Genomic DNA, 12247 nt, shown 5'->3' with positions numbered 1-12247 from the left:
ATTCCAGTTTTAAATAATATAATCTAGAAAGTTTAAATTTGAAAGCTGAGCAACAAGATTTTTATTTAATTTAGTTTTGAAAAATTAAAAAAGGGGAGTATAAAAACTTTTATAACATTTTAAATCATTCTGACTTTATATAATAAACAAATATATAATAATTTTATTGTTATTGCTGAAATTAATATTAGAAGTATAATATTAAATGAAAAACTTGTTTTCAAACAAATTATGTACAATTTGTTGTCATATTCGATATAATAAACTTACGGGCGCGATAAATCGTTACGGTCTTTCACCCCCCCCCCCACAAAGCGTCACGAGATTTATTCATGGTCCCTCATGACGGTGGTAACCACTTCTCAAAAATATATATCCGTTGAATAGTTGTTGAAATTTTAAATTTGAATTCCGGATATCTCAAAGCAGGTATCATCAGAATTTGATAACATTCATTTCAACTTTGGCTTAGAATTTCTAGTTTATAACCCTAAATGGACATTCCAGGAGATTTTGAGATCTTATTTGAGGAGTAAGCGATAAAAACCTGATAAATCCATTTGAGTTAATTTCTTAATAAACAGACAAATATATCTCAAAGACGAACAGAGATAAAACAAATATGAACATTGATTCATGTAGAGGAGAGCACCTGGAATTACAATTTAAACAATTATTTTATGTATCACCGTTGTGTCTTACATACTTAAAATTGATTTAAACAGTTGTTTTAGTACACTGGATTGATCAATTTTTGATTGCTCATACATTTTTTGACGGTAAACATTATATACGAGGGTAGGGTGAAGTTTCTGGCCTGACCTAGGGATGGCGCCAGCATGTCTAATTTTTAGGTTGTATTCTATAGTTCTATACTAGCTTGTATATCAATTTTCAAGTCGATAGCTCTATTAGGACACATTTGAGAGCTTACTGAACAACACACTTCGATTGTTTGTGCAAAAATGGAAAAATCAGAGAAGCGCGCCGCCATTAAATACTTCTTTTTAAAAGGCCTAACACCACTTCAAATTAAAGAAGGAATAGATTCCACACTGGAAGAATCTTCTCCATCATATTTGACGCTTAAGTAGTGAGTTTCTGAATTTAAGAAAGGTCGCACGAGGATTTCTTATGAACCACGTTCAGGACGCCCCGCTGAGGTCGCAACTCCCGAAATGATCGACAAAATTCATAGAATAGTGATAGAGAACCGCAGATTAAAGGTAAGTGAGATAGCAGATGCTACTAGGATGTCAGCTGAGTGTGTGCGCAATATTTTACATGAACATTTGGGCATGGAGAAACACTGTGCTAGGTGGGTGCCGCGTTTGCTAACAGCCGATCAAAAATCATCGACAACGCACCTCCCCATAGGTCGGTCGTTGTGATGGCTAGAATCATCGAATTGAAGTTGGAATTGCTCCCCCATCCACCATATTCACCAGATTTGGCACCTAGCGACTATCATCTATTCCCTAACCTTAAAAAATGGCTTGGAGGTAAAAAATTTCAGAGCAACGAGAAAGTCATCGATGCTGTAAATGAGTATTTTGAGGAACTTGACAAATCGGTCTATAAAAATGGCATCACTGCTTTAGAGAGCCGTTATGAGAGATGTATTAGTTTTGAGGGAGAATATGTTGAAAAATGAAGTGAAAAAAAAAACACAAAAAAGTTGTTTTTCCTTATCAGGCCGGAAACTTTTCACCTCACGCTCATATTTATTTTTAATATGCAATAAGAAAAATTGGAATTCCGATGAATTTGAGTTTTATATGCATATGATACAAGAAATTTACGAAAATTATCAGATTATTTTTATCCAAAAGTTGATAAATTTTTGAATCTGTCAACAGTTTTTTTTCAGATTTTAAGACCTAATTCTTTAATTTCAGTGACCGGGAAAAATGTTTGCAAAGTGGAAAAAAACCCAAAATTAAAATATAATCTTTATTTAAATATTGTCTTGTACTTTTTGCATAATTACAAAATTTAATTTACATCCTTGAAACGATATGAATGAAATTAACTTTTTTTTCATCTTGTCCCGTGTCATCTTACTTATACTTATCGAGACTGCGACTAACTACGAACATACACAATTATCTTGCGCTTCTGAGATATTAATATTGTAATGCAAATTCAAGTTATAGGTTTTAAGATATCTTTTAAGTTTCTAATCAAATGCAATTTCAAAAATAAGAGCGAATCTGTTACACGCATAAATACTTCAAACACACTGCCGTCGGGTATATTATGTTCAACTTAAAATACTGTCTTCATTATATATGACATACAACTATTAAATATATATATATATATAATCAATGATTGTGCACTATTTAAAAGTACCAAAGTTCTGTTCTTAATTTGAAAACGTAGAGTCAATTCATATCGTACAAAAAAGCGTCCCATTATTTTGTAAGCAAAAAACGAATAATTGATTCTTATTATAAAATTCTCAATAAATACTTTCTAAGCCTCTTTGCTAAGAAATCTTGGATGGAACTTAAGTAGCTTTAAAGTGATTATCAGTACGTGTTGTATATATGTGTCCCTCGCCAGCCAGGAACTCAAGTATTTCGTCAACTTTAGAAACCAACGAATTAGGTACTTTTTTTTTTATTTGTTCCCTTTCAATTCCACTTTCTGAATCATCCCCTGTTATAATATTAAAGACAATAGCCTGATCTTTATCCATACCGGCGAACTCAAGATTTTGCATGGCTGCAGTTGTGTCAGCCACAGCACCAATTTTTTTCACTGGACATTGAGTATTATTACCAGCTTGTGCGACATAAACCACTTCCAGCAAATGATTTGACAATTCATTCAGGTTCTCTAGATGACAAATTCGAAGAATTAGAAGGTGCTTCTCTCCATCCTGTTCTCGGGGAAGTCCATAGACGCGAACGTAGGAGTTGATGTTCAGTATTTGTTCTTTGGTGTCGCTTTCGTCCTCCGGGGAATTCCACTTGATGGCTTTAATTGTACCTGAAAAAAACGCAAAAAAGGTTTATTTTCAATAATTTGAGAAAAGTCACTTAGATAAGAAAAAGACTTTGCAGTTAAATATATAAGTCAGAGCCATCTTCAAATTGTGTAGTTCAAAGTTTGACTTTTTTTTATTTTACTTATTTCATATTACGCTTCTTTTTTTCGAAAAACTAGAAATTTAGAGTATGTCTTCTCACCACTATGGACGCGAATTTTCTAGTTGCATAAACTATTCGAAGATTACAAAAAATTACAATGAGAAAAATATCTATAGGAATAAAAAATGGAAAAATTGTAATGGTGGGTAGTAACTTGTTACTTGTAACGAAGTTACTCAACCAGTTAAGTTCTTTGTAGCTTTATAGGAACTTAGTTACTTTTTTTATAAAAGTAACTTGTACCATGAATTAGTTAATATATTAGTTACTTAAAGTTAGTAAAATTTTCGTTACTTTTAATTGTTTGTATTACCTAAGGCGGGAGTACCCAACAGAGCATACGCGATGTTAGGAAGTTGTGAGCATTTCGTCGCCCTAGAATTATACTACGCCGTGTACACTTTTTGAAATTTTCGAACTGTTTGGAACCATTATTCCCATTATTATAAAATAGAATAATGTAAACTACCATTCTTATGAACATTTTGCTTACAAATTTTATTTTAAAAAGTTCAATTAAAATATTTTGCGGACATAGCGTACTATAATTCTGAGAAAGAAATGCTTCTACCGTGCGTTCAACAACACACACATTTGTTTAATTTCATATTGTGCCATATCCAAAAACAATTTTTCACATTAGCTAAAACACATTCATAATAATATTAAAACTGCAAAAGTTCAATAACGATATTTTATTGAATTCTCAAAAAGATAAATCCAGGATCTAAAATGCTGATAAGCATTCTGCTCGGCACAATGAAAACCACAAATAGTTTTTACCGCGTTATATTTAAACAATTGTTGGTACAATCGAAGAACAATTTGTTCCGAATGAACAAAATCAAACTGCGAAATCAAATTCGCGATGAAGGAAAATGCTTAAAAGCATTTTAAAAAACTTCTTTCTTCTGTGACGTCCAACTCGGATGTCAACAATTTATAATTTAATTTTGATAGTCGATAAGGAAGAATTTAACGTTATCTATGTCGCGGTAGATTTAAAACGTTGTTAATTCCTTTTCTATATTGTTCTTTATTCGAGTTCGTTGCTGTCATAGAACATAAGTTGTTCCCCTGGAAATAAATACAAAGGAAAAACAAAGGGTTTACACAAATAAAACACTTGTTAATGTCACTTTTGAGAACACTGGTTGTATTTCGCTTGCACAAGTTAGGTTACAATGAATTAAATTCCGACGAGTCACAATTTCACATGTTATCCATATTTTGAGTCACACACTCACAATGTTTAAATGACGAACCGAAATTAGTTTTATTATTTGTCTCTTTTTTATATTCTCGATATTTAGTTTTTAAAGATCACAATAATAATTGTGAAAATATGGAAATGCGAATTTAAACTCAAGATGGTTTTTGCGGAGGTCCGGAATCAATTTTTTGTCTGAGAGAAAAATCTAGATACTGTTATTTTGTATTTTTGGGATTTCGGGTTTCATTTCCAATCCTACGCGATCGGCTTGATTTGAATATTCGGCTTTTATTTTCTTATCGGTTCTGATTCTCAAAATTTAATTTCAATTTAGCGCTTTTAGAATTTTTATATATTAACGGTAAAGTAAGTCCCTGTTTGACTTGACCATGTATGCTTAAAGCCTCTAGATGGCGCATGCATTCACTAAGTAGGCTTTAGCCCTACGTCACACTATATTGCAATATTGAAAGTGGTAAAGTTACAAATTCATTTGGATACTTAACCTCAAAAATGGTATTTTCCCTATAATGCAAGTGGTAATATTACAAAAAATTTTCTATGTGACTTTACTATTTTTAGTTGTGAAATTTTTTTTATTTTTTACAGTGCATAAATGAAAAACGACATAACTTCAAAAAAATGCACATACGTATATAAAATTTTTATTTAGCACAATACATTTTTTTGTTATTATCCCTCAAAATTGAGTCCGGGGACGTCCGTTATGATATTTTATAGCATCTAAGATTCAGTTTTTGAAAATTTTCATTTTTGCGGGAAAAAAGCCGGTGGAACTGTACATGATTGACCACACGACGAAGTATCACATGCCCTTAAAATATGCTTTTTAAAAAAACGGTAAAACAAATTGTCGGTTCCGGTAATTATGTTTAACGGTCACATTTTTTTTAACGGTACCTTCTTTATATACATAACTTTTTTCATGAACGAAGTGTTATAGTCTGAAAATGATCTTTCACCTTCTTCATTTAGAATTATTTGACTTAAAAAAAATTGTCCGTTAGTCATTTTAAAGGGCCATACTGGCGAAGTCGCTATTTTAAACTTTCACCTAAACCTTTCGTGTTTATCATATCCCAAACATTTTGTTTTATACGTCTTAAAATAGCATATAGGTACATTTTATTTCAGCTATGTCCATTTATTTTAAAATTAAAAAAAGGGGGTAGATTTAAATTCAATGTAACTTTCAGGGAGGTTAAACGTACATGCTTCAGTTACTTTAAAAAAGGTGACTTGCATAACACTTGAAAAATGTTAGTTTAAAAACATAAATAAACGTAACATACCAGTTTCATCTTCAATAACGTAGGTGATTTTTGTGGTGACTTGATCGATGCTACGCACTAATCCAACAATTGTGACAACGCGAACTTGTTCACCATGCAAAAGAAGTTCCTGGCCGCTTGAAGTTAAATGTCCAATCATCACCGGAACAAGGTTATCTGCTCGTTTTCCTCCCTTTTTATCTTCATCGGTAGTTGTGTCCATTCGACTATCATCCATATAACCGGCGTCCGAGGACTGCATACCAGAATCGAAGTTGTTCCACATAATGTCAGTTTGTTATAATTTTCGATGAATACTTTAAGTCGCGGCCGATTATAATTTCTGACCGACAAGAAAGTGTAACGTCCAAGCACGTCCAAACTTTCTTTTGAATCGTAACTCACAACTTTTTTTTACTGACTTTATATCATAAAGCAAATTTAATTAAGATACACGCTCCTTTCAACATCCCTTGAATTAATAAACGGTGTTTAACAGGTTTTTTTGTTGATAAAGCAGAACAAAGAATCAAAAGCAAATTTGTTCTCCGCGTGTATCTCCGCGCCCGCGCCAAAATGTTAACCTCAAAACCATGATCCAAGAAGCTATGGTCTCGCCACGCGCAACTAAAAAGAAGTGAACCAATCAAATGGCGCGTAGAGATTCGTTAAGTGACCCCCATTTAAAGAAGGACGTTAAGTGGGAGTTAAACCGTGTTTAACGCGGCATGTGCGAATTGCAGAAAAAACTCGAAAACAACATCATAAATAATGGTATAAAGCTTAAATGAAAATCAGAAACATGTCACTTATATTTATAAAGAATATCAAAATGGCAAAAACGTGCTATTAACAAATTTGAAGTGCATTGTAACATATTTGTAGAGTTATAATTCCGTAATATGCACACTGCCGATTTTGGAAGGAACGAAGAAAGTTTACAAATTTCCTTGTAGTGTATTTTATTGCTGAACTTATTATGAATCATTTGTAGTAATAATATAAAGTCCATTAAAGTAATATTTTTATTATTTTAACTATTACAAAAATTAATAATAAATTATTTTTAATAAAATCGTTAATTATAATAAATAAAGCAATTATAATGATTGTAATTATAAATTAATAATAATAATAATGAAGAATTATTATAATTATTATAATAATGCAATATAATAATGCAATAAGAGATATATTTTTATGAAATTTATGACTTACTGTACTGGGCCCCCATTGAGCATATTATTTCAATTTTTTTTATTTTCGGAGGTTTTACAAGTAATAATTCTCTTCTTAAGCGTTTCTTAATAATTTAAATGAAAAAGTTGAATTTATTTGAAGTAAAATAACAATTTCACCCTGACCTGAAACTTAAAAAATTAACTTTTTTTTACGAAGTTTTTGTGATGTAACTAGTTTGGTTTTTATTCGCCAAAATAATTTGTTTCAGGTAGTGCCTAATTTAATATTCAAATAATCCCATTTAATTATATTCAAGACCAAAAAAGTGATAAACAGTTTGTTACACCGCGACACAATCACACAAAAATTTCATTTTCTCCGAACTGAATAGCTTTTTTGGATCAAAATTTTGTTATTCTCATTCAGTATCCATTTATTGTAATATCACGGGAGCATGTTTTTATAATTGAATTTTTATCTCAATCCACAGGCGTGGCCGCTCCTATTTTAGGTTAGTGTAAATTTCAGATTTTCAAGTTTCACATATATACCTCTAAACTGGATAACTTTTTCTGTTCAACTTTTTAGACCAAGATCAGGAATACTATCTTTAACGTATGCGCATAATATCGCACAATAAAGAAATTTAATTAGACCTATAATCACTTCATAGTACTTCATTTGATTCGCATGATTGAAAGACGTTCAAGATCAAATACATTAAGCCATAAGCATTCTACCTAGACAATCCTAGACAATTGAAAACAAATCGGAAAGCCAGAGTGGGATCACAGTAAATCCCAAGTGTCCATTAAGGATTAAGAATTTGAAATCTATCATTTCTATTAAATATAAAACTATGTATCTTCAAAAATTGAAAGATATATTAAGCAAATTCGCATTATCTACTTTTGAGTATATAAGTTTGAGAAACGCTGTGCTATATCATGATGCGAACTGTTTTGAATCGTTAGAAAAGCATCTCTGTGCTGTCATGGTAACCAACATGGAGGTCACTTTGCGCGACGCGGGTTGTACGTATTTTGTACCACCAAGTTGCGGGACCATAGCTTCTTGGAGCAGATAAAAAAAGTAAATCTGATTAGAAATGCGTTATGAATTCTGAGTTTAGAGAAGGAAAACATTTCTATTATCACAATGATTATTCTCGTCTCTGCCAAGTTCCTAAATTAATTTTTGTTATTCCCAATGATGTGAATGAAAATGAAATCACTAAAATTACAAAAAATAAATTAAGATTATTGTTGATTCTGAAATCAGAATTAACAATGTTTTTTGTGATAAAATCGCATTATTTTTTATCCGTCATTCCGAAATTCTATTTAAGGATTAAGAAATAACCTTTGATGCATTTTTCAATCATGATTTATCATTAACCCTCTACCGCCCACGGTGACATATATGTAACGTTTGGAAGACTTGAGTTTTTTTAAATATGACTTTGAGAGGAACAGCAATTTTTAACGCAAGGATTTACATGAAAGTCAGGATGGTAATGAGCTAGAATTTTAGTTTTGTATACACACCGCCATAGGAATAATATAAAAGAAAGTTTTAAGGGCGGTAGAGAGTTAATAAAAAACTTGAATATTTATATAATTGAAAATGCGCGCGCTAATAGTAACTAATCATGTTGCCATTGCGACGCATGTGCAGTTCTAAAAGTTCCCAAAATTGAGAAACCTGCTTTAAAATGATATACATGGTCCACCGCAGGCCAGGCCTCCCATTAAGTGTGACTGTACTGAATTTTGTGTAAACTTTCTTTTTTCATCCTAACCCGAGAATAAAAAAAAAAAAAACGTTTTACACAAAAACTATGGAAATTCTCTAATTTTTTAATCCGATGTTAAGGAGTAATATGAGGCAATTTAGTTTTAAGATTAGGGCCTAGTTCCAACACCCTCAAATTTAGTTTTCGAAAATTCGATAATTTTTTTTTTATCGATTTTATTATTGCATTGGATTGTGCTTTAAAAATAAAAACTAATTTGCAAATTAACTTACGGTGAGAAATTGTTATTTACGATGGTTTAATAAAAATTCAAGTATTAAGGTTGTCTCTTCAGCTATACAACTGAACATCACCATCGCCAACCACATTCGAAATGAAAATTGCTAATCAATTAAGTTTTATCATTGTGTAGCGATTAGGTTTTTAAATTTCTGTTGAGTAACAATATTGCGTGGTTGTATTTTTTTAATCAAATAGTGCAGAAAATGTTTAATTTAAATCCAACGAGTGTTCTGTGAATTTCATAAGTTAATACAATGAATGTAGGGCGGTTTTTTAGGTTATGTTGCACCGTAAAACCTCACCTTTATAAATCACATAAGTTTTATACGAATCGAAATATTTTAAAATTACATGAAAGAGGAATATTCGAGGACTTATTTCCAGATAGCAGTGCGTAAGTATAAATATTCAATAGAATTTTTGTCTATATTTTTTAAATTTGAACTTTCCAGTAACAAAGTCTTCAAACACACTTTAAAAACAATAAAATACTTATCTATGACTGAAATAAATGGTCAAATAACAAATATACAAAACAATTGTAGATACAGCAGATCCAAACTGTTTTTCCTTTCTTCGACCGTTTTAATTTTCAATCAGTATTTTAGCTAAATTCAGCAAATATTCTGTCTTACGGTCAATGATAAAATCAAAATAAAAGCATCCGAAATAACATGTGAAAAACATATTTATTTCTTTTAAAAATCCTCAACGTTTCGAACAACACTGCGGGTCTTTATCAAGAGTCCATATACAAATATATAATTTAATAAAAAATTGTATGAGCGTAAACGTTCTAATAATTAGTGTCGTAAAAAGGATATCGGTTTGAACAAAATAAAAAAGTTATTATATTGAAACATACCTGAGTCAAAAAACAAAGTCATATTTTATAAAAACAAACAGCGTCATTAAAAAAATTTTTTTTAAGGAATTTTTTAACAGGACAAAATTTCTATTGATTGAAGCCTCAAAGATATTGGAGAGGCTCCAATAATTTATGAAAAATGTCACATAATTGAAACGATGTTTACAGGCGGACGATACAAGACTGACTGTTATGAAAAGTCGTAATTACAGAGGTGACAAATATTAATAAACCTCTGATGAAAAGGCGCGCCAAAGCTTGAGAATATAAGATTGAATAAATTAAGTTGATTTAAATTAGAATTTAAAAAGAGGGGGAAGGGGGTTAATGCATAATGCTTTGATAAATTTGGTTTATATTCAATATTTCAGTTTTTAAATTTATTGAAGTGTTGATATATTTATTAATAAAAATTGATTCACTGATACGTCTTTTAAAAGTATTATTTTCTCTGGCCAAGATTTTAATTTTAGCAAAATCAGAAGCATGACTAAATTTCCAAGAATGTTGTGACAAACCTGTGTTCAAATTGCCAATTCTACAATCTCTTTTATGTTCGTAAATTCTACTTTTCAATCTCCTGCCAGTTTCACCTATGTAGTGTTTTGACAACCATTGCATTTTATTAAATAAACCACATTAGACAGATTTTCTATTGTTTCAGAATCTTTTTTGTTACTCAATAATTTTTCTAAAGTATTGTTATTTCTAAAATAAACGTTAATATTATATTTTTCTAAGGATCTCCGTAATCTTTCAGAAAGGCCTTGAACATATGGTAAGGTAACTTTTAGATCAGTTTTTTTGTAATTTTGTAACCATTTTTTTGACTGAACAAATGATAGGATTCATAATTTAAGTAACAACCTGACCAAGATAGTTTCTTAAACCAGTTTGTGATTAAATTTCCACTAGGTATTCTTTGAATTTCCAAATCTAAAAAACTTGAGATGTTTTTTTTTCTTTTTCAAGAGTAAATTGAATGTTTTCATCGATACTATTAAATATATTTAAGAGCTCTATAATTTTGTTAGTTGGAACGATTGTTAAAAACTCCATAAAAAATCTAGAAAAAGAAGAGGATAAATTAAAAATTAGAAGGACAGTAACTGAATTAATTTCAAATCACAATAGAAATAACAAATTTAAAAATAATAATAAAATTACAGAAAACATTATAAATTTTCAAAGAAACCACAAAGATTTATTATTTGTAAAAGCCGGTAAAGGCAGTATTATGGTGGCAGCGAATAATAGCGATTATAATTTCACTATAGAAAACATTTTAAAAAACAATAATTTATACAAAAATGTAAAAACTAATTTAGTTCCAACAGTCGAAAATAAATGCAATGATATTGTTTCTAGATGGGAAAATAAGATACATTAATGAATCAGTAGCATATAGATTGAAAACACATAGAAGTGTTGTGGCAAAGGCTTATGCACTCCCAAAGGTACACAAACCAGGTCAAACCTGGAGATTAATTGTTTCCACAATTGGATCACCAACTTACAACCTAGCAAAACACTTATGAAACACTTTGAAACTTATTTCAGGAAAAGCTAAGTCGTTTATAAAAAACAGTGGGGATCTCAAACAAAATCTTAATAACATTAGAATACCTCATATCCATTCATTAATTTCGTTAGATGCCGTTTCAATGTTGGATAATATACCCCTGGATTTAGCTTTACATTGTGTAGAAGATAAATTAAATTTATATAAAAACTTAACAAAAATTTCAAAAAATGAATTTTTAATTGCCGTTAGAACTGCTTTTAATAATAATTTTATAAACAGTTATCAGGATGTCTAATGGGATCTCCATTATCTCCCATAATTTCAAATTTATTTATGGAAGATATTGAAAAAAGAGCCTTATCTAGATTATCATTCAAACCAATTTTATATAAACGTTACGTAGATGACATTTTAACAATCGCTCCAACTAACAAAATTATAGAGCTCTTAAATATATTTAATAGTATCGATGAAAACATTCAATTTTTTCTTGACAAAGAAAAAAACAACATCTTAAGTTTCTTAGATTTGGAAATTCAAAGAATACCTAGTGGAAATTTAATCACAAACTGGTTTAAGAAATCATCTTGGTCAGGTTCTTACTTAAATTATGAATCCCATCATTTGTTCCGTCAAAAAATAGGATATAAAAAAGATAATTTGGACCAATTGAAAACTACCTTACAATTAAACAATTATCCCTTGCTTTTAATAGAAAATGTCATCAAAGAACGTATTAATGAAATAAACAACACTTCCATTATAGAAAAGAAGAAAAAAAATGGTTACAAAATTACAAAAAAACTGATCTAAAAGTTACCTTACTAGGCAGTCTGATAAGTCCCTGAAAAATGAAACACGGAGACGTCTTTTTGGTCAAAGTCGGTTTTATTTTTCAACATACTCTCCTTTTAGGTCGATACAGCGAGTCCAACGATTTTCTAACTTTTTGATACCGTCCGAAAAGTACT

General features: G+C 30.5%; 2 protein-coding genes across 2 annotated transcripts in view; one reads left to right on the top strand and one right to left on the bottom strand.

Annotated features, from left to right (window-relative positions):
* Positions 1 to 1942: 1942 nt before the first annotated feature.
* Positions 1943 to 6255, bottom strand: LOC117171637 (replication protein A 32 kDa subunit-A). Its single transcript, XM_033359124.1, has 2 exons — positions 5685 to 6255; positions 1943 to 2997 (listed from the first exon to the last, which is right to left on the bottom strand). Exons 1-2 carry the CDS (start codon positions 5947 to 5949, stop codon positions 2513 to 2515), a joined length of 750 nt encoding a protein of 249 aa, XP_033215015.1. The 5' UTR covers positions 5950 to 6255; the 3' UTR covers positions 1943 to 2512.
* A 2321-nt stretch (positions 6256 to 8576) lies between these two features.
* The window catches only part of LOC117171254 (tyrosine--tRNA ligase, mitochondrial), a 14746-nt gene continuing 11075 nt past the window's right edge, over positions 8577 to 12247 (top strand). Inside the window, exon 1 of the mRNA XM_033358374.1 lies at positions 8577 to 9277. Within this exon, the coding sequence (XP_033214265.1) occupies positions 9138 to 9277 (140 nt within the window). The 5' untranslated portion in view covers positions 8577 to 9137. The remainder of the gene's footprint in view (positions 9278 to 12247) is intronic.

The sequence above is a fragment of the Belonocnema kinseyi genome, chromosome 4 (genome assembly GCF_010883055.1).
Source record: "Belonocnema kinseyi isolate 2016_QV_RU_SX_M_011 chromosome 4, B_treatae_v1, whole genome shotgun sequence".
Classification (NCBI taxonomy): Eukaryota; Metazoa; Arthropoda; class Insecta; order Hymenoptera; family Cynipidae; genus Belonocnema; species Belonocnema kinseyi.
The sequence above is the reverse complement of the archived record's forward strand: the minus strand, read 5'-3'. Positions and strand labels throughout refer to the sequence as shown.

Excerpts from the sequence above, each read along its gene's own strand:
- LOC117171637 (XM_033359124.1), bottom strand. The coding sequence starts at position 5,949 with ATGTGGAACAACTTCGATTCTGGTATGCAGTCCTCGGACGCCGGTTAT. Across the intron at positions 2,998-5,684 it reads CGTTATTGAAGATGAAACTG|GTACAATTAAAGCCATCAAG; the intron begins GTATGTTACGTT and ends CGTTTTTTTCAG.